This window comes from Podarcis filfolensis (assembly GCF_964270895.1).
Source record: "Podarcis filfolensis genome assembly, chromosome: 12".
Classification (NCBI taxonomy): Eukaryota; Metazoa; Chordata; class Lepidosauria; order Squamata; family Lacertidae; genus Podarcis; species Podarcis filfolensis.
The window spans coordinates 52992956-53014922 of NC_139614.1; the positions used below are offsets into that span (position 1 = coordinate 52992956).

General features: G+C 48.6%; 1 protein-coding gene across 1 annotated transcript in view; it reads left to right on the forward strand.

The window, feature by feature from the left end:
- The first annotated feature begins 6846 nt into the window (after window positions 1-6846).
- The window catches only part of WNT9A (Wnt family member 9A), a 60296-nt gene continuing 45175 nt past the window's right edge, over window positions 6847-21967 (forward strand). Inside the window, exon 1 of the mRNA XM_083579972.1 lies at window positions 6847-7031. Within this exon, the coding sequence (XP_083436098.1) occupies window positions 6922-7031 (110 nt within the window). The 5' untranslated portion in view covers window positions 6847-6921. The remainder of the gene's footprint in view (window positions 7032-21967) is intronic.

Genomic DNA, 21967 nt, shown 5'->3' on the forward strand with positions numbered 1-21967 from the left:
TCAGGCTGAAGTGAATTGCGCCAGCTCAAAAATCTATCAGAAGCAAGTTCAACCCCGGTGGAGTTTGTTCAGCCCAAATCGTTAATCATTCACCCTAGGATTGCCTATGAAAGCAATCCTAGAGTTAAATCAAATTAATGCGTTCAAACTGAATTACGCCTAATCATCCTAAGAGGCAAACCTCTCTCTTTTGAGCACACAATAGCAAATTTCTGAAAGGTTAAATATTTGAGACCCTTTCAGTTCTTTTTGGTAAAGGAAACAAATATTTGAATTCCAGGCACACAGAGAGGGACGGCTTCCAAAAACAGGGCGATATTGTTTTCCGAAAATGAAATGCATTTTAATTTTGGGTTGCTGGCTGCGTGTACCGTCCTTTCACAACCGCATGGCATGCAGAAATAAAAAAAAAATGCATGCTCCTCTTGGAAGGAGAAAAGTCTGAAGTGCAGGGGCTGTTAAGGAAGGTGGCATTGACCTTTATTTCCTTCTCTGAAAATTTAGCCTATGGATGTAAAAATTTGGCATGGGATTCCGCCAAGTACTGTCAGAGGCTGAATTCCTCTATAGACCAGTTGCTGAGAATCAACAACTGATTAAGGAACAGCCCGCTGGATCAGGCCTATGGCCCATCCGTCCAGCAACCTGTTCTCACAGTGGCCAACCAGATGCCTGTGCGAATCCAGTGAACAGGATCTGAACACAAGAGCCCGCTCCCCATCTTCTCTTCTCCCTCTTTTTCAAGAGGATACCACGGAGCAAGGGACGTGGGTGGCGCTGTGGGTTAAAACCACAGAGCCTAGGATTTGCCGATCAGAAGGTCGGCGGTTTGAATCCCGCAACAGGGTGAGCTCCCGTTGCTCGGACCCTGCTCCTGCCAACCTAGCAGTTCGAAAGCAAGTCAAAGTGCAAGTAGATAAATAAGTACCACTCCGGCGGGAAGGTAAACGGCGTTTCCGTGCGCTGCTCTGGTTCGCCAGAAGCGGCTTAGTCATGCTGGCCACATGACCCGGAAGCTGTACGCCGGCTCCCTCGGCCAATAAAGCAAGAAGAGCACCTCAACCCCAGAGTCGGTCACGACTAGACCTAATGGTAAGGGGTCCCTTTACCTTTACCATGGAGCAAGCTCCAGTCACGTAGTGCAGAATCCAAAGCTATTATTGTGAATAGGAAGTAACACAGGGCCTGTGGAAGAACAGGGCGAGAGGAGACCAATCAGCAATACAAGAATCTGCTGGATCTTCTGTCATGGCCTCTCGGTAGATGCCAACATTTGGGAACTGGCCTTCTATGGTGAGAGAAGAAGGAGGCAGAGATGCATAGCCAGGCATTCAGAGCCTCATGAGATACCATGACCAAACCTTTTTTTTTAATAAATATTTTCTATTAGGGATTTCGACATAACAACTTATCAAAAATACTTCATCCACCAACTGGTGCCAAAGAAGGATAGAACTTTCTTTATGTATGCAACAACAGCAGCAAGAATACTTATTGCAAAGTATTGGAAGACACAAGATTTACCCACCCTGGAAGAGTGGCAGATGAAGGTGATGGACTATATGGAATTGGCGGAAATGACTGGCAGAATCCGAGACCAGGGAGAAGAGTTGGTGGAAGAAGATTGGAGGAAATTTAAAGACTATTTGCAGAAATATTGTAAAATTAATGAATGTTAAAATGATGTTGGATTGAAAATAAGTGGTATTAGCAACAAAGTTAATAAGAATATGCAAAAATGGATTGATAATGGATGAAAATATAGAGTTATAATATGTTAAGATATAGAGTTAAGATAAAGGAAAGAGGGTAAGGATTTGTTGATTTGATTATGTAAATGGGAACACAAAAAGGGGAGGTGTGAGGCCAAGGAAATAAGTTAATGAGTTTAAAGATACAAAAAATGGATTTGTTTTTAATTTTTTCTTACTTATTCGTTTTTTGCATTTTGTATGTTTATTTTTTATTTTTTATTTTTTCTATTTTATGTATTTTTGTATGTTTTCTTTTTATTTATCTCTTTTTATATGTTTTCTTTCTATTTTGTAAACCTTTGTTTTTTTGTAAAATCTCAATAAATATTTTAAATAAAAAAAAATACTTCATCCACATTTCCCCCCTCCCTTCTTGCCCCCTAAAAAGGAAAAACCCACCCTCCTACCCCACCACAACTTTCCTCAGCTCCTCTCTCTGGTTTCTTAACACATGTTATTCTCTACATATTATAAAATTGTAAAGATCCTCAATTTATCTATCTGTATGTCACCAAGGGATGCGGGTGGCACTGTGGGTTAAGCCACAGAGCCTAGGACTTGCCGATCAGAAGGTCAGCGGTTTGAATCCCCATGACGGGGTAAGTTCCCATTGCTCAGTCCCTGCTCCTGCCAACCTAGCAATTCAAAAGCACGTCAAAGTGCAAGTAGTTAAATAGGTACTGCTCCGGCAGGAAGGTAAACGGCGTTTCCGTGTGCTGCTCTGGTTCGCCAGAAGCGGCTTAGTCATGCTGGCCACATGACCCGGAAGCTGTATGCCGGCTCCCTCGGCCAATAAAGCGAGATGAGCGCTGCAACCCCAGAGTCAGCCACGACTGGACCTAATGGTCAGGGGTCCCTTTACCTTTACCTTTATGTTACCAATAAAAAATTTGTGAGTGTTTATTCAAAACCTGCTACGTTCATTTTCTTGTTTCTTTAAATACTTTGTAAAAGATTCCCATTCTTCTTTAAAATCACAGTTATCCTTGTCACGTACTTTATGTGTCAATTCCGCCAATTCCGCATAGTCCACCAGTTTCTCTTGCCACAGTTCTTTAGTCGGGATTTCCTCATTCTTCCATCCTTGTGCTATTAAGACTCTTGCTGCCGTTGAGATACCATGACCAAACCTGATACGGTGGTTCCCGAGAGGGAGGAGGCAGTTTTTGGATATTGCATGTTATTTTGAATCAATATGGTGGACCGAAACATTCTGAACTCCGCCACTTCAGATGCCTCTGAAAATATTGCTGCCCAATTAGGTAGGTCTGTTCCCAAGATCAAGGAGTGGATTTTGGCCTGTGCTTGAATGCCATCAGACACTGTTTTGAATTCGGCTGGTGGACCAAACAGTTTCAAACTGTGCCAATCTGTACGCCTCTGAAGATATCGCTGCCCAATTTGCGGTAGCAGTTCCAAACTGTGCTGATGTGGATGTCTCCAAAGAGATCTCTCGCCATTGGTTTTGTCCCCCTTTGTAATAGGGACAGCTGATACAGGAATTGAGCCATGTATCAAGTGTGTGATCCTGCAGGTGTCTGCTCCATCATCATGTTTAGAGAAGTTTTTAATAACTGATGTTTTAATGTATTTAATGTATTTGTTGGAAGCCGCCCAGAGTGGCTGTGGAAACCCAGCCAGATGGGCAGGGTATGTATGTATGTATAAGGTATGTAAAGGGACCCCTAACCGTAAGGTCCAGTTGTGGCCGACTCTGGGGTTGCGGCGCTCATCTCGCTTTCAGGCCAAGGGAGCCGGCGTACAGCTTCCAGGTCATGTGGCCAGCATGACTAAGCCACTTCTGGTGAACCAGAGCAGCGCACAGAAATGCCATTTACCTTCCCGCCGGAGTGGTACCTATTTATCTACTTGCACTTTGATGTGCTTTCGAACTGCTAGGTTGGCAGGAGAAGGGAACGAGCAACAGGAGCTCACCCCGTCGTGGGGATTCGAACCGCCAACCTTCTAATTGGCAAGTCCTAGGCTCTGTGGTTTAACCCACAGTGCCACCCGCGTCTCATATGTATGTCCCATATGTATGTATGTATGTATGCATGTATGTATAAATGAATGAATGAATGAATAAATAAATATCTTGTGGTCTCCAGCTACTGCTATTCAGAAGCAAGCAACCTCAGACGGTGGAGGAAAAGCATAGCCATCATGGCTAGCAACCATGAATGAAACATGCTGCAAATGAAGCCACTTAATGAATAAACCGGGTCCAAACTCTGCAAATTGTATCACACCAGGCTGCAGGTGGGGAGATTCCATTTCTTTCTTTTTAAAAAATTATGTTCATTAAAGATTTTCTTGGTTTACACGCATTGTCTCGGGAGATTCCATTTCTGAATGGTTCCTTGCATTACCTCCCACCCCACAAAAACAAACCTCCCTGAAATAAGAAATCTAGGACAGCAAGAAACAGAACTGTTCTCTTATTGGTGCAGCAATAAAACCGCGAGCACATTTACAAAGCTAAGCAGAGTCTGGTCTGGTTACAAATTGGATGGGGGAGCACGTGTTGAGATTTCTGTATTGTAGGGGGTTGGACTAGATGACCCTTGGGGTCCCTTCCAACTCTTCAATTCTATCTATGATTCTATGAACTTTAAACTTTCAAGGAACTTTCCCGCTTCCATCTTCTCTAGATATGGGGGAGCATTCAATATTTCTACCCCTTCACTCTGTTAGGTGCCCTTGCAGAGTAGGCCTAATCTAATCGTCACCCACAGCACAGTTTTTCTGCTGGCAGGTGAAGAGGTTTTTTGGAACTGGCCACTTTTAACGAGGGTCATGCTGTTTCTGTTGAGATTGTCTGCACACTTTCTTATTTTATCTTATTCTTATTTTATCTGCAAGCTGCCTTGAGATTGCCTTTCCCCCCAACAGCCGCTACCACACAAGATTTATGCAATATTTAATTGCTATTATTCTTAATTGTTAATCACCTTCCACATGCACGTCTCCAGGCAATGTGAAGGGTTCAAATCTGCACTTGACCATGCAGCTCACTGGGTGATCTTAGGCCAGTCACTGGCTCTCAGCCAATAGCCTGCCTCACATGGGTATTAAATTGGAGAGGGGGGGAAAAAAAAACCATGTACACCACTTTGAGCTCTTTGGAGAAAAAAGGTGAGATATAAATGCCAAAAAAAAAAAAGAGAACAACCTGTAATAAAAACAGCAAAGAAAATACAATATATTATTATTATTGAATTTATATACCACCCTATACCCGGAGGTCTCAGTGCTCAATTAAACCCCTCCCCAAAAAGATACCTGTAAGGGGGTTACATAACATGATGCAGTGTAGTGGCTTCCTCAAGCTTGGCCCTCCAGATGTTTTTGGCCTACAACTCCCATGAATCCCTAGCTAGTAGGACCAGTGGTCAGGGATAATGGGAATTGTAGTCACAAAACATCTGGAGCAGGCTTCCTCTACCTCGGCCCTCCAGATGTTTTGAGACTACAATTCCCATCATCCCTGACCACTGGTCCTGCTAGCTAGGGATTCATGGGAGTTGTAGCCCAAAAACAGCTGGAGGGCCGAGGTTGAGGAAGCCTGGGTTAGAGTGTGGAACTAGGATATGAGAGAACCAGGTTCAAATCCACACCCAACCATGTAACTCATTGGGTGACTTGGGGTCAGTCACTGCCTCTCAGCCTAGCCTACCTCATGGGGTTGTTCTGGGGACTAAATGAAGTGAAGCAATATACGCCACTTCGAGCTCCTTGGAGGAAATATATATATATATACAGTGGCACCTCTGGTTGGGATGCGGGTGGCGCTGTGGGTTAAACCACTGAGCCTAGGACTTGCCGATCAGAAGGTTGGTGGTTCGAATCCCCGTGACGGGGTGAGCTCCCGTTGCTCGGTCCCTGCTCCTGCCAACCTAGCAGTTCGAAAGCACGTCAAAGTGCAAGTAGATAAATAGGTACTGCTCCAGCGGGAAGGTAAACGGCGTTTCCGTGTGCTGCTCTGGTTCACCAGAAGTGGCTTAGTCATGCTGGCCACATGACCTGGAAGCTGTACGCCAGCTCCCTCGGCCAATAAAGTGAGATGAGTGCCGCAACCCCAGAGTCGGTCACGACTGGACCTAATGGTCAGGGGTCCCTTACCTCTGGTTACGTCCACTTCATGTTATGTTTTCAGGCTACATCCCAAGGCGACCCGGAAGTACCGGAAAGGGTTACTTCCGGGTTTCGCCGCTCGCGCATGCACGCAAAATGATGTCACGTGCATGCGCAGAAGCATCGAATTGTGATCCACACGTGTGCAGACACGCCGCTGCGGGTTGCACTCTTTTCATGTTGCGAACGGGCCTCCGTTCCGGAGGCCCGTTCGCAACCAGAGGTAACCTTCAGTAAAATAAATCAATAGATGCTGTAAGTAAATAAACAAATCTGTCATTTTAAAAAAATGGCAGGCTTTTAAAAACAGCGCACATATTAAAAGCATCAAGATATAGGCAAAATCAACTGTTGTTTTTTTAAAAACCTCCAAATGCTTGGAAATACCGAATTGCAGAATTGGAAGGGACCTCTTAGGGTCATCTAGTCCAATCCCCTGAAATCCACTAATCATTGCTGGAGAATCCCTGGCAGGTGGCCCCCCGATCTCTGCTGGAAAACCTCCAACAAAGGCAAGTCCATCACCTTGCCAGGTAAGTCCATCACCTTGCCAGGTAAGTTACCATCGGAAAGTTCTTCCTGATGCGTAAGGGGAAGGGGGTTGGGGAGAAAGGAGAGTTTTTAGCAGGCTGCGAAGCCAGCAGGGCAACAGGCGGGGAGTTTCAGAGACCAGTTGCTGCTGCCCTGGCCGAAGATCGACTTTCCCCTTCTCGGATCCACCTCTCCGTGTTCAGCTCAGGACCCGAAGCTCGCCTCTCAGCCTCGCTCTAGCCGAGCGCAGCGCTGCCTCCTTTGCGCCGCTCTCCGCCCGGAGTGCGCGGGAGGGGGGAGGGAGGCGGAGCGGAGGGGGCGGGACTCCCCTCCTGGCCCCGCCCCCGGCCTTCGCCTCCCTGCTCGGGGCCCCGCCCCCGGCTCGCAGCTGGCCTCGGGCCGCCGCCGGCCTCCCTATAAAGCGGCCGCCTCCAGCCGCCCGGCTGCTGATCCGGCTCCGCGGGGGAAGGAACGAGATGGTCAGCCCGAGCGCCGCAGCAAAATGCTGGATGGACATCGCCTGCTCCGCTGGCTCTTCTTCTCCTCCGCCTCCTGCGCGCTCCTAGTGCTGCTGCTCGCCGGCGCCCCGGGACCGTCCCTTGCCTACTTCGGGTAAGTCGGCGGCGGGAGCGGCTGCCTCACCTCGGGGGCTGCTTTTTCTCTGACACCCCCCATATCTCCTCTCCAGAGGTAACGCGGCGGGGTCGGACTCTGCGCCGGCGATCGCGTGGCGCTGCGACGCTTTGCTCGCGAGGAAGCCAGCCCCGGGCTGTTCTGAGCTGCTGCTGCCGCCGCTGGTTGCTCCGGGATCGGTTGCCTTTGGATCGCGCTGCGCTTCACCCGCGCGCAAGCGACGCTGCGCTTAGTGGGAAGTTAAGCGCCGCTGGGTATTCGGGGGCCGGTAGGAGCAAGGGGAGCGGGATCTGGTTGCGGTGGCTCGGGCTGCAGCGCTGTGCGCGCTTCCTCGCGAGTAAAGCGCCCTCGACCTGGAAGGGGCCTGCTTCAGAGCAAACCCGCTGTCCGCTTTTTATTTGTTCTTAAAATGCTTCCCTGGAAACAGGGCTTGTCTTTTGCAAGTTCACCTTCGTGCCTTCCTCTGCCCCCACTACAACCTGCTAGCAGCGTTCCCCCTCGCAGCCGTGGCGTGCGCCCATCACCGTACCGTCGAGCCTGCCCCTTCCTCCTCCTTTCTCCAACATGCTGCTTGCAAACCCTGAGGTTTTGCAACTTTTGCATTTAAGCCAAAGCCTCGACGCCCTGCCCTATTCTCTCTCCCTTCCATTTTCATATAGGGCGCCCGCTGTGCCCCATCCCCACCCCCGCGTGACTTGGCAGCAATCCGGCTGCCTCTGTCTCCCTTAGGTGTGCCCCATAATCCCGCTTCACCTTCCAGCAGAGAGCGGCAGGTTGCTCGCTCGCTCGCTCGCTCCGGCGGCGTCCCTGCCCGCTGGACGACCCGCGAGCGCTTCTCTCCGGCGCGTAAAACGCACCGCTCCAAAACACTGTATAAGAAAATCTCGTGCAGGCTACTTAACCCAGCCTCTATGCAGTTTGTATTTTCCCCTTACTAAAACCCCTTTTCAGTATTTCCCCCTCTCCACGCAAAACCCACCACAAGTTTTTGCAGACCCCATTCCCTGCCCAGTATGAATGTTCAGGGATGAGGGGTGCACTTTGCACGAATCTCTTACCTGAACCACCTGCTTTCGCTCTCCCTTCTCCACATTATAGGTTGTTCAGGATGTTCTGCAGCATCCAGGGCTGTTTGCTATGTAGACCAATCCTCCCCTCCTTTATTACCCCCTCCCCAAATTATTTGGGGTCAGGTGCATCCAACAAGCAGCAAACGATTCCTTGTTCCACACAGTCACCCTTCTAAAAATCTGATTGCATTGAATTGGAAGGGACAGGAAGTGGGAGAGGAGAAATTTGGTGGTGCTACTTGCCCTGCAGAACCAAGTGACTCTCTTGGGGTGTGTGTGTGTGTGTGTGTGAAACACAAATGCACAATTTTTGTCTCCCCTCCCCTCCTTGCAAACTACCTGTGTAGCCCCTTCTGATGCTCTTTCCAAAGAAGACTCTTCCTAAATGTGTGTTAGGAAATGTCCAAAGATTGTATTGTGTGTTCCTCACCCTGCAATGAAATCTTCGGTAGATTGCATAAGAACAATACTCTGTTCCTGGGCTACCGTTGTCAAAGTGGTGGGTTTTTGGGAGAAGTGGCTAAGCTTAAGGGGGCTGGGTCTTTGCTTCTACTTTGGCATTCTAGCAATGACCCCTCCCTTCCTCCCTGGTGCTGCTTGTGTGGGTGACTCATGAGCCTTGTCTTGGGCAAAGATGATGGCGATGTCAACCTGTTTAAACTCTGTGGATTTGTTTTAAGTTGGTATTAGGCTGGTCTTGAGGAATTGGCCTGAGTCTCAATGCTGCTGGTGGCGAGTTGGCCTTTCTGCTCAAGGCATGGCTCCTGGCTTGCTTGAACTGCATCCCCTTTCCATGTTAACTTCATGTCTGAAGTTCCAGGCTGTCAGCTGGGAACAGTTTGTTGAGCTCTTTCCCCGCTCCGCTTTGCACTTTGGAAGAATATCCATTGCTTGGCTTGCCTTGAATTTCCCTGGAAGCTGAGCAGGCTTGGAAGAGCGAGGTGAGAGGGTTTTTTTTCTGCTTTTGCTATAAAACATTGTGCTGATCTGGACGCCCTCTATTTATTTTTCTTTTCCGTGGCGTTTAGTGGTGGGCAACAGCCTGGGTTCTGCAAGCTGACATCGGTTTTAAATGTTTGTGGTCACTCTTCCTTTCTGTGTCTTGTGAGTTTTTTGCTGGCCGTGCAATTTACAGATGACTCTGTTAGGAAATGGCATGATACATTTTATTTATGGGATGGATCATTCTGGTTGTTCCTTATAGCAGTAGGCTGGAGTGGCTTGTGGAGCTGTGCTACCTTTTGAGGCTGAATTGGCTCCCTGTAGAACAAACTTAGAAGGCAGCAGTCTACTTTGCCAGATGCATGGTCCTCCTGCAACCCTACAGGCCAATCAAGGATGTAGCCCTCTGATTCCATACTTACCTGCAGTGGCTTACAAGAACAGGCTCCTGTAAGAAAAACCAAAGTATTTCTTTTACTTGTTGCTCACCTGGAGTTCACAGGTGGGAGGCATTTTGCATTAGAATGGTAGGTAGCTCCACTAAGGAGATGGCAGAACTTAACCACTTAGTCTGCGAGATCTTACATTGGAAGCCCGCTGTGAGAATGAGCTTTAGTCACCAGGGGTGTACATTGATGCTGCAGAGATGGTGTGTGAGATTTCTGCTGTAAGGGGCATCAGGGCTCCTGTGAATGCGTTTGTCGAGATGCAATTGCAGGGTCTGGAATGTGCATTTCTGGTGCCCTGGTGTGTGTGTGTGTGGCTCCTTCTCTCTCCCACCCTGCCCCAGCTATAGTGATTACTGCTGCCATGTGTTTCTAAGCTCTGGCATTTGGTGGGCAGGCAATCAAAGAGAACAGCGAGAATAAGCTGTTTCTTTTCTTCTTCCTGTATTTCATAAGACTCTGTGTCTGGGAAAGTGCCCTCCCCTTTTTAAAAAACCCTCACCGGCCTGTCTTGGAAGTATGTCCCCCACCCTTCTGAGCTGGTATGTCTGAGTCCCTCCCCATCCTCCCTCCTCTGTGTGCCTGCTCTGATTTCTGCAGCTTCCTTTCTGGAAATGCAAAATGGGTGGGGAGCTGTCATAGGTCGAAAGGCTGTTCTTCTGATCTCAGATCCTTCCCACCGGAGAGGAAAAAAGGAGCAAAACGATTGCGTGCTGGGTGTCCTGTTGTGGCTGCTGTTGCTCTCTCCTTCTTACTCCCCCACCCGCCAAAGACTTGCTACATCTTCCCCTGTTTTAATGAAATTTGAAAGAGAAGCCCAATCTGCTCCTGTTTGATCAAAAGCATCCCTGTGGCTCTGTGTTTTGCTGCCCCTACTTCTAATTAAGCCTGATGGCAATTGGAGCAATTGGATGCAGTTGTAAAAAGTTGACCTTCCTTACCCCTTGTTAAAACCACTCTAGTTTGAGGGGGGTGGGGAGCGGATGGTTTTAAGTGCAGTTCTGGCTCCTGCCAGCAGAGGGGTCCATTAATCCATGAATTAAGTTTAAAAAAAAAAACACAACACCACCCCCAACTACCCTCTGGTGTTAAGACTCGCAGGTGTATCCTGTTCTCTAAGAAAATAAAATATTTTCATGGGAAAGTTTCTTTTTGCACTCTCCCTCCCTCCCCTCGTCTTGTTCATTTCTATTTATTTTGTTTCTCTCTGGGAGGATCCATTCTCTGTAGGCTGGGATCGGAGGCAAATAGCCAGCCTCTCTCCCCCCCCCCCCAACCCACAAGCACCATAGCAAGATGAGGTTTCTCTTTTAGCGCAGAAAGAATTAAATAAAATGCAAGGAGATTGCTTTAACCTGCTTCCCTCTGTAACTTCCACCTCTTCAACCTGCTGAGGTCCTCTCCTTGAAGCATGGCCATCGCTTGCCTCCTCTTAAACCTCGGTTCTTAATGGATGTTTTGGACAAGTATCATACCTGGAAAAGAAGCACTCCTAAGTGTTTGTGCGCGCAGGCACATAACAATCATGCACGGATCTCTTTCTGCATGGACAAGAGGAGTCTGGGTGCCACATATGGTGGAATAGGTAAATAGGTTTATACAATTGCAGAGGTTGGATGCTTTATCTGAGATTCCTGCATTGCAGAAAGTTGGACTAGATGACCCTTGTGGTTCCACGAAGGAACACCAAGGGTCATCCAGTCCAACCCCCTGCAGTGCAGGAATAGGTGCATGGGTGCAGAGCGTGGCACTTGCCCACTGAATCCTTTCCACATGCAAGACTGTTGAAAAGGCCACTTAATTCATGTGTGCGATGCCTTTCAGGGTAACAGGGGAAGCCAGGGCACTGCAGAGATTGCTGCAGTGTGGCTGATGTGCATGGGTGCATTGCAACCCCACAAGGAAAGAGCGTCACTTAATACGCCAGGCATGGGCATTAATGGGTGTTCAGGGCATGCCTTTAGAGAGAGACTGTTCTGCAGAAATGTTAATGCCTATTAAGGTCTCCACTGTAGGCAGAAGGCTTGACTTGCCCAGTGTTTATAACACAGTTGATGAGGGAGGCTGATGGTTCCATGTCCTGCTTGTGGGGTTCCCAAATACCTCTGGTTGTTAGGCAGAAGCAGGATATTGGACTCAGTCTATCCTTCCCTAGCCTGGTGCCCTCTGGAAGTCTTGGAGTATAGCACCCATTGGCCCCAGCCAGCACCAGGCTGGGGATGGATGGACCCAGCGAACTATTAGTGTGGTCTGATATTGTCCTCATACACCTATGGCTGGAGCAGAAACCTGTGGGGTCCTGATCACCTTGCGATCAAGCCTTCTCCTCTTTGCTTTGCCTCCTGCTGGGTTTTGTTCCTGGTCACCACATGGTGTGACAGAATGTCAGGCGAGAATGTTGTGAGCTGGCTTGGATATTTCAGCAGCAGCAGCATCAACTGTGCAAGGTGCATTATGGAGCAGGGTAGGAAAAAGAAGTGCCCAGGCAGTGAGGTAGGTGTCTAAGAATGCAGGGGTTGGAGAAGTGGAGATATTGCCATGGGATGAATGTGAGTAAATGCTATTGCAATGCATCCTGCATCTGGTTGGCGACTGTGAGAACAGGGTGCTGGACTAGATGGGCCATCGGCCACCAGACTCTTCTTATGTTCTTCAGGCCTGGTTTTGCCGTGGGATGAAGGCTATGGAGTTAAGGCAGAGGCTTCTTGCTGGAATGAGGTTGAGCCTTTGGAATAAAAGGCCGAGGCAGTTCTAGGCTGCTGGGATGGCATGGGAGAGCGGGCAGAGAGTACTGAAGGCAGGAAGTTTTTGGGCGATGGAGCTGGAACTGGGAAAACCTTTGGCATGGTGACTGTGTAGAATTCCTTGGGCAGAGCAGATCCTCATCAAAATTTGGGGCAAGTTACATCCTCTGTGCCTGGGAAAGGTGGCGGCTATGGCAAAGTGTGTTTTTAACATGGACTTTGCCTTTTGGAAGATGCCTTGTAAAGAAACGAGCAAGCTGCGAGGATGCTTGCAGTTTCCACCAAATCTGTTCTGGCTACAGCTGCTTGGAACACATTGCGCGGAAGTGTCCCTTGGAACCTGGTGGTAACTGTGTAGGGGACAGTCTGGCCAAACATCTGTAACTGTTGCCTCTTACGACTTTCCCAGTGTAAGCAGCTGAGGAAATCACCCTTTGTCAATTAACTTGCAAATATTTGACTGTATTGTATGAGCTTCGGTATCGACTGGACTCAACAGTCCTAGCTGGTTTGGAAGATGGTTTCTGGATTAGCCCAGGCAAGTTTACTGGGGCCTCCAGTGTTGGCAGCAGTTCATCTCATGGTAGAAAAGGAGGGTGGCTATCATCACTGTGTCTTATGCATCTCATTTCCAGAGGCAACTGGTGCCAGATAGAAAGGGAAGGCTGGGCTAAGACAAACCTCACTCTGATGTAGAAGGCATCTGTTCCAGAGGACACGGCAATCTGGTGCCATTTCTGAAGCTGGATGATACTCTTTACTGCTGATAGGCAAGCAGCAGACCGCAGTTGCTGGCTGTGATATAGTTTTGCAAGAACACCTGTAGATGTTTGAGTCCACTGCTGAGGTCCCAGGAGGTGCAATGGTGGTGCCAGGAGTCATAGGGCTGTATCTGACAGTATTCGAATCCGAAGCACTCCTGCATGGCTAACGTAGGTTTATTAATTTCAGTGGGTCTATTCTGAGTAAAACTCACTTGGCCACGATCCTCAAAATCCTGACAGAAGGGGAACTTGTTCTTTGTACTGGGGTCCAGATGCAGGAAATGTGAAGAGTTCTGGAGCATGTTCCAAAATCTGTTTTCCATGCATTTCCCTTTGCCATTTATTACATATTTGTATCCCTGCCTTTTCTTCCATGGATCTCGAAGGCGGTTTGAAGTAGGGCCCTGGCTGAATGGTAGAACATCTGCTTTGCGTGCAAAAGGACCCAGTTTCAGTCCCTGGAATCTCTAGGGAGGGTTGGGGAGAAGACCCCAGTGTGAAACCTGGGAAGAACCTCTCCTAGCTAGTGTAGACACAGGAGGTGGATCCTGTGGTCCTTCCAGGCTGGTTCAACAATGGAACATCACTCTGGACCACTGCCCTTGCCGGCAAAGGCTAATGGGTGTACAAGGAAGAGTGGAGGGCTCTAGGGCCCCATCTCTGGTGGAAACAATGCTGAGCTCATTGGACTGAGTTTGTAGAAGTCAGCTTCCTAGGAGATCTGTACTGCCGAACGTCCCCAGTTCCCTTTTGGCAGTGGCAGTCAGCAGCCTGGAGCCAGCCTGGTAGCAGATTTGCCGGGGGACAGATTTGCAAATCCAGGGACTGTCTCCGGGAACCAGGGACATCTGATAACCCTACCTTGGTATGATCAGCAGCAAAATATTGGACACAGAGGAAAGGAAATGTTTGGGGAAGCTGTGCTGGTTACTTGGGAGAAACCAATTGGATCTCTGTTTCAACCATCTGGTTGGCCACTGTGTGAACAGGATGCTGGACTAGATGGGTCCATCAGGTTCTTATCATCTTAAGAGGGATGGTCATGGAGCTTGCCCCAGAATCTCCTGATAAAGCTTAAAGCGAGTAGAACAGGCCATCCTCCTCTGTGCTGTGTGATGTTTGTGTGGTTTCAACGGCCATAATGCAGGAGCTGTCTGCAGCACCTGCCTCAGTCTTTGGCTTGGCCTGCAGCAGCAGCAGCTGTTGCAACGTGCTTAATGCTCTTTTCCAGTGAGTCTTGTTGGCATGTCAGCTTTCCTTAAGCCTCTGTCTGCCTGTATAGGTTGCGCCAGCTGAATCGTCCTACTTTAGACTGTGCTGTCTGGAGACCCTGCTAGCGAAACCCTGGGCTACTCATAGGGCAGTCATGGGCAGAAGGTAGATCAGGATCTGCTGGTAGATCTTCAGGGGATCTCTCTCCTCTCATGTTAGTTAGACGGTGAAACGGACAAAGATAACCAGGAGTGGACTTCTGTGTGAAAGGACTGTGTTTGGTTCTGCTGCTGAAAACAAATTTTCATACAAAGTGCTATGACTGCAGAGAGCCAAGCTTGACCTGATGCAGAAGTCTTGTGCTTGAAACTTTTGATATATCTCTCTTTCTCCCCTCCACCCTTTAACTGAAAGCAGGTAGTTTGGATTGGTGTTGTGGTGCTCGGAGATGCGTGTGTCTGTTAATAAGAAAACGTGCTCAGCAGTGCCACGAAGATCTTCTGCTGGTAGCTAGAAAGAGCAGGGCTGTCTCTGTGGTTGTTGTTGTTTAGTCGTGTCCGACTCTTCATGACCCCATGGACCAGAGCACACCAGGCACTCCTGTCTTCCACTGCCTCCCGTAGTTTGGTCAAACTCATGCTGGTAGCATCGAGAACACTGTCCAACCATCTCGTCCTCTGTCGTCCCCTTCTCCTTGTGCCCTCCATCTTTCCCAACATCAGGGTCTTTGCCAGGGAGTCTTCTCTTCTCATGAGGTGGCCAAAGTATTGGAGCCTCAGCTTCAGGATCTGTCCTTCCATTGAGCACTCAGGGCTGATTTCCTTCAGAATGGAGAGGTTTGATCTTCTTGCAGCCCATGGGACTCTCAAGAGTCTCCTCCAGCACCAGAATTCAAAAGCATCCATTCTTTGGCGATCAGCCTTCTTTATGGTCCAGCTCTCACTTCCATACATCACTACTGGGAAAACCAGAGCTTTTACTATACGGGCCTTTGTCGGCAAGGTGACGTCTCTGCTTTTGTGTGTGTTTGTCTCTGTGGTGGGCCCCCACTTTGTTTAATGCAAGCCTAGTAGCATCTACTCTGACTGCAGCAGCTCAGCATTCCAGGATCTTGGGTAGGCATGTGCGGTCCCTCCTGCCCTTCTTGTCACTTTCTGCCTGGTTCTTTTACAATGAGAGATGCCAGGGACTGAACTCTCTTGCATGCAAAACACCTGCTCTGAGAGGTGGGTTAAAGGAAGAGGAGTCAACCCATGTAGCAGAGGTTGGTAAAACAAAACCCCCGTCCTGGTTCTTGGTAAATTGTAGTAGGAGGGGAGATATCTCAGATCTGCTGGACTTAACCTGTCTGAGGGCCGGTAATGTGATCTGCTTGGGTGCAGCCCTGTGGTCAAATCATTCCAGATCCTACAGTTCCATTGGTATGTATTCTTTGCAGATGCTTCCTCCTTCCATGTTTTCAGCTACCAAGAAAAGGAATTCTTTGTGAAAGTAGCACAACTCCATTCTTAGCAGAGGAAGCCGACTTGCCACATCATTGTTGGCACTGACCGTCACCAGCTCTCCAGGGTTTTGGGCAGGGATTTCCCTGTCTCAGTCCTACCTGGAGATTGAACCAGGTGCTCTTCTGCTTAGCCACACATCCCTTCTCCAGACTAGCATCATAGAAAGCTGCCTTATACCAAGGCAGACTTTTGGCCCATCTTGCACTGACTGGCAGGGGCTTGTCAGACAGGGGACATTCCCAGAGATGCCGTTGGGTATAGGATCTCTGCAAAGCATGTGTTTTCCGACTGAGCTTTAAAGCCCTTAACTGTGAGATTAAATGAGAGGTGCTTCAGTTTGTTGGGGCTACATCTCTACTCGCACAGATGTAGTTTGGTGGAAACTACACAGGGATGTAGTTTGGTGGAAGGGTATCTGCTTCTTAAAGTTTAACATTCCTCTTCTCCTGAGCTTTTGGCTAATTAAACAATCTATGTGTGGGTGGGTGGAGGGCATTGTTTTAGTCTGTTATTATGTTATGTATTTCTGTGTTTTTATATTGTAAACCACCCTGTGATCCCCAGATGGAGGATGGTATAGAAAATAAATAATGGTCAAAATAATCATAATAGCAGGTATGTGTGTAAGCGGGGCCTGCATTCGGGACAAGGGAGGACCCTGGCTTGAGAAAGAGGTGTAGCTCAGTGGTAGAGAATCTGCCTGAGTCCAGAAGGTTCCAGGTTCAATCCCCGTCACCTCCAGGTAAAGATCCTGCCTGAAATCCCGAAGAGCCACGGCCAGGGAGCGTAGGCAGTGATGGATCGATAGCCTGACATGGTAAATGGCAGCTCTCTAATAGATTTAACATGTCAGTCAGAGCCAGTGTGGTGAGCGGTAGACTCGTAATCTGGTGAACTGGGTTCGCGTCTCCACTCCTCCACATGCAGCTGCTGGGTGACCTTGGGCCAGTCACACTTCTCTGAAGTCTGTCAGCCCCACTCACCTCACAGAGTGTTTGTTGTGGGGGAGGAAGGGAAAGGAGAATGTTAGCCGCTTTGAGACTCCTGAAGGGGAGTGATAAAGCAGGATATCAAATCCAAACTCCTCTTCTTCACAAGCAAAGCAATCTGTCTGTGTATATATACACGCCCTGGAGATCTCTGCTGCTTTAAGGCAAACCTCCCTGCCTGTTTCACAGCATCCTGATGAACGAGACTCCTTCCTAGTAGCAGCTATTAATGTTGCTCTTGAGCATCCAGGGCACCAGCAGCCGCGTTAAACAGATGTCACTTGGGTGAAGCGGCCTGCTTGAGCCACCGCTGCTCCGTTTCACGGTCTGCCGAAGCAATTGAGACAGCTGGGGCTAATCTCCAGCAACCCCAAACTTTTTTCCCTCTCTCTCTTTTATTTCGAGCAAAGAATTTTTGGCCTTTCCAAATGTGTGGCCTATCCAGGAATTGGAGCAGCGGGACAAATCTTTCATTGTTGCCTGTTAATGAGATGGTGTCAGCCCGAAGCTATGCTGCTTGTCTGGCAACTCGGCTGTGTTGGCAACTGGGTGAGCAGCAGGCTGCGTCAGGTGGTCCTCTTTTTTTCCTTTCCTGGGGTAGGTTGGCGGGCCTGGATAGGGTCTTCACTAGGTGATGTGCCCACTGGGATTTTCAAGGTTCTTAACCGTAAACAGTTGTGTGTTTTAAAGGAGAGTGATGATGTAGGGTTAGGTATATCGTGGCATATAGGAATGAGCGGAACTTGTCAATTCCATTTTTGTTTTTTTCCAGTGTGAAAGATTGGTATGCTCTATTTCCCCATCGGCGTGTCATTTATTATCATTATTAAAGAAAAATCCTGTGCATTTATTTAGACACATTTGTATATGTGCCGTCTTGTCCTCAAACTTGGGCAGCAAAATGCTGGCCTGGCCTTGTAGGGCTGCCCCACTTAGTGGGCCTGGATGGTGCTGTGTCTGGCCTGTGTTTAGCTATATTCCACACACAAACACACCCTCCTCTGACCCGAATGGGGAGGGTGTGGTATGTTGTGTGTTAGATGCAGAGACATCATGTTTTGACACCAGTGCATTGTTGTTGTTTCGTCATTTAGTCGTGTCTGACTCTTCGTGACCCCCTGGACCAGAGCATGCCAGGCACTCCTGTCTTCCACTGCCTCCGACAGTTTGGTCAAACTCATGCTGGTAGCTTCGAGAACACTGTCCAACCATCTCGTCCTCTGTCGTCCCCTTCTCCTTGCGCCCTCCATCTTTCCCAACATCAGGGTCTTTTCCAGGGAGTCTTCCCTTCTCATGAGGGGGGCAAAGTCTTGGAGCCTCAGCTTCAGGATCTGCCCTTCCAGTGAGCACTCAGGGCTGAATTCCTTCAGAATGGATCGGTCTGATCTTCTGGCAGTCCATGGGACTCTCAAGAGTCTCCTCCAGCACCAGAATTGACACCAATGCATAGGCCTAGCTTTAAGCATGTAAGGTCTACGCAACCTGCAATTCTGCCATGGCTGGAAGAGGATATGAGAGTTTGCTTTCATTTTCGGAAGGAGCGCTGAATGGCTTGACTTGCGTCCTTTCTCCCCTCGCCCCCTGGTATTGGTAGTTGCTGCAAAGGTGTTCAACAAATGCAAGCTGAAATAGCTTCCCCATCTAAATCAAAGCACGAAATTTTGCATTGGCGAGTCGGTCGTCCTGGTGGTTTAGCCAGCTCTTGGCAAGATGCTTGAACCACAGTATCCGTAGTACTCAGCAATTTGCCCAATTGTTATGCTTGGCTGGGTGTGTGGATTTCCTTTGTGAGCTTAGAGCTACTATCTTTATTAGCAAAATTCGGCTCTTTAAAGAGTCCCCAACCCCATGATGATTCAAGTCTGGTGTGATTCAGTGGATAGTGGGGTGGGACTGGGAGAGCTTTTCATCTGCCTCTGCCCTGCGTGCAAAAAGGGAGGAATCCCACATTTTGGCACAAGCATCTTCCCGGTTTCTAAGTGCGCAAGATGTAGCTGAGCTTTATTAGATACTCTAGCTTGGGTTGGTCCCTAACCATAAGTGCCTCTTAATTCTAAAGCCTTGCAAATGGCCTGCCCTGCCCATAAACAGCACAAGCCCCAAAAGTCCTGCAGCTGCCTCCACTTTTACTACAGCTGCCTCCACCCAGCATGATGTCATGCCGTGACATCAGCACGGGTTTTTTTGGAAGCTAGTGGGGTTACTCCAGTTGCTGACATAACCCTTCCGTGTCCACGACAAAGCCATGCTGGCTGGTGCAGTGGTCATAATACAGGCAGGAAGAACTGGGTCAGGATGGCCTGTGTCGAGATTTGGGTTTTGTCTACATGGCTTTAGATCAGGGTTGGGGAAATGTTTTCAGCCCATGGTCCATGTTGTTTGTTAATTGAATTCATACACCACCACCCTTCATCTGAAGATCACAGGGTGGATAACATAAAACTGCAAAAGGAAAACACAAAATACAGTTGTTGTTTAGTCGTGCCTGACACTTCGTGACTCCATGGACCAGAGCACGCCAGGCACTCCTGTCTTCCACTGCCTCCCACAGTTTGGTAAATCTCATGCTGGTAGCTTCGAGAGCACTGTCCAACCATCTCGTCCTCTGTCATCCCCTTCTCCTTGGGCCCTCCATCTTTCCCAACATCAGGGTCTTTTCCAGGGAGTCCTCTCTTCTCATGAGGTGGCCAAAGTATTGGAACCTCAGCTTCAGGATCTGTCCTTCCAGTGAGCACTCAGGGCTGATTTCCTTAAGAATGGATAGGTTTGATCTTCTGGCAGTCCATGGGACTCTCAAGAGTCTCCTCCAGCACCACAATTCAAAAGCATCAATTCTTTGGCGATCAGCCTTCTTTATGGTTCAGCTCTCACTTCCATACATCACTACTGGGAAAACCATAGCTATACCTCGGGTTAAAGTTGCTTCAGGTTGAGCGTTTTCAGGTTGCGCTCCGCGGCAACCCGGAAGTAATGGAATGCGTTACTTCCGGGTTTCGCTGCTCGCGCATGCGCAGACGCTCAAAATGACATTATGTGCATGCGCAGAAGTGGTGAATCGCGACACGCAGACGTGGGTTGCCTTCTCTTCAGGATGCGAACGGGACTCTGGAATGGATCCCGTTCGCATCCAGAGGTACCACTGTACAGTGGAACCTCAGTTTCTGGACATCTCGGCTGCCAAATGTTTCGGAAGCTGAACGCCGAAAACCTGGAAGTAAATGCTTCCATTTTTGTATGCACCTCAGAAGTAAAATGACTTCTGAGGCACGGTTCTCCTTTTTCTCAATGAGATTTGCTGACCGCCCATTGCGCCTCAGTTGCTGAACGTTTCAGAAGTTGAACGGTCTTCCGGAACGGATTACATTCAACAACCGAGGTACCACTGTACATAAATAAAAAGCGAACACCCCCCCTTTCATAGACACTCTGGCAGTGGGTGGGGCTCGCAAGCAACAAGGCTGCAGTTGTTTGGGGAGGGTTTGTGATGATGGAGGGCGGGGGGGGGGGGCATACCTGCAATGAAACGAAGTTGTGGCTGTGCAAAGAGGCAGACAGCAAGGCCAATGATTAACTTAGCCTTGCAGATGCCGCAGTGGCAGCAATGAGACTGAAGGGGTAGAGGGGAAATATGCAGACCTCCATGGTACCCCCTTAACAGGAAACCATTTCTGTTTAATCATTACTGGGCACGTGCTTTATCTCTTATTTGGACATTTCCTGTGAGCAGGTAATTTAATTGGCATTCAAGGTAGGAGGCTGAGTGTTCAGAGTGGGGTGGGGAGAGGAAGTTAACTGCAATACATACATTTGCAGGGGGGAAAAAGCTGCTGTGTATTTTGTCATAGGAACATAATAAGCTGCCTTATACTGGATCCCTGTACATTGGGCACTGACTGGCAGCAGTTGCAAAGGAACAGAAGAAGCTGCCTTATACAGTTATACCTCGTGTTACGTCCACTTCATGTTACGCTCTTTCAGGTTACGTCCCGCGGTGACCCGGAAGTACCGGAAAGGGTTACTTCTGGGTTTCACCGCTTGCGCATGTGCAGACGTGCAAAATGATGTCACACGCATGCACAGAAGTGGCGAATCGCAACCTGCACGTGCGCAGACATGCCACTGCGGGTTGCGTTCTTTTCATGTTGCGAACGGGCCTCTGGAACGGATCCCGTTCGCAACCAAAGGTACCACTGTACAGAGTCAGGCCACTGGGCCAGCTAGTTCAGTAGTGTTTGCACTGCCTGTCCAAGGTTTCAGACAAGAGCCTGTCTGGAGATTGAACCTGGTGTTTAGAGATTGGAGAGGAATAACAATAAGAATAACAATAATTTATTATTTATACCGCACCCATCTGGCTGGGTTTCCCCAGCCACTCTGGGCGGCTTCCAACACAATATTAAAATACAATAGTCTGTCAAACATTAAAAGCTTCCCTAAACAGGGCTGCCTTTAGAGGTCTTCTGTAAGTCTGGTAGTTGTTTTTCTCTTTGACATCTGGTGGGAGGGTGTTCCACAGGGTGGGTGCCACTACCGAGGAAACCAATTCAGTTTGCATTTAAAGCTGAATATATCAAATTCACCCTTTCCAAAATCATCTGAGAACCGAAACATAGTCATCCTTCAAAATTTGCATGTCAAGGAGTGGAGGGGGAGCCGGAAGTTGCAGGTCTTTCAGCAGAGCAGATACAGAAGCCCTGTAGCACCATGACTCTTCATCTGCTGTAGCCTGGTGGAATACCAGCTGTGGGTGATGCTTAAAAGAGGAGCCTGATGGAGTAGGTCTTCAGCAGACCCTCTCCTATATAAACTGCTGGAAGGACCACTCTGCTTCCAGTCCTATTCAGCTTGATGTCTGGGTCTTAAGTTGCAGCCCAGATGTCCATGTCACCTGTACACATGAGCGAGGAAACCATGTGGATAAAGAAATACATGGCTGCTCCATCATGTCAAGTTTGGCCTAGCAGTGGGCTGGGTTGTCACAGCCATACATAGCGCCCCCTGAACTGCTCTACTTTGAATAAGCTTCAGGAAATGACACAAAGCATGCAAGCATTCAGTGACATCATGGGGAAGGACATAGCAACCAAGCCCTGGCAGATAGCGCAGATGAGGCTATTGAGGGTCTTCCTTTTAGTAGATGAATGACCCATCTGCAGTTTGTCTGTGGAATAGGGCAACAAGCAAGCCCTCATGTTGGTTTTAAATCTTGTCTGTTCTCCAGTGAACTTTCTTTTCCCCTGTTT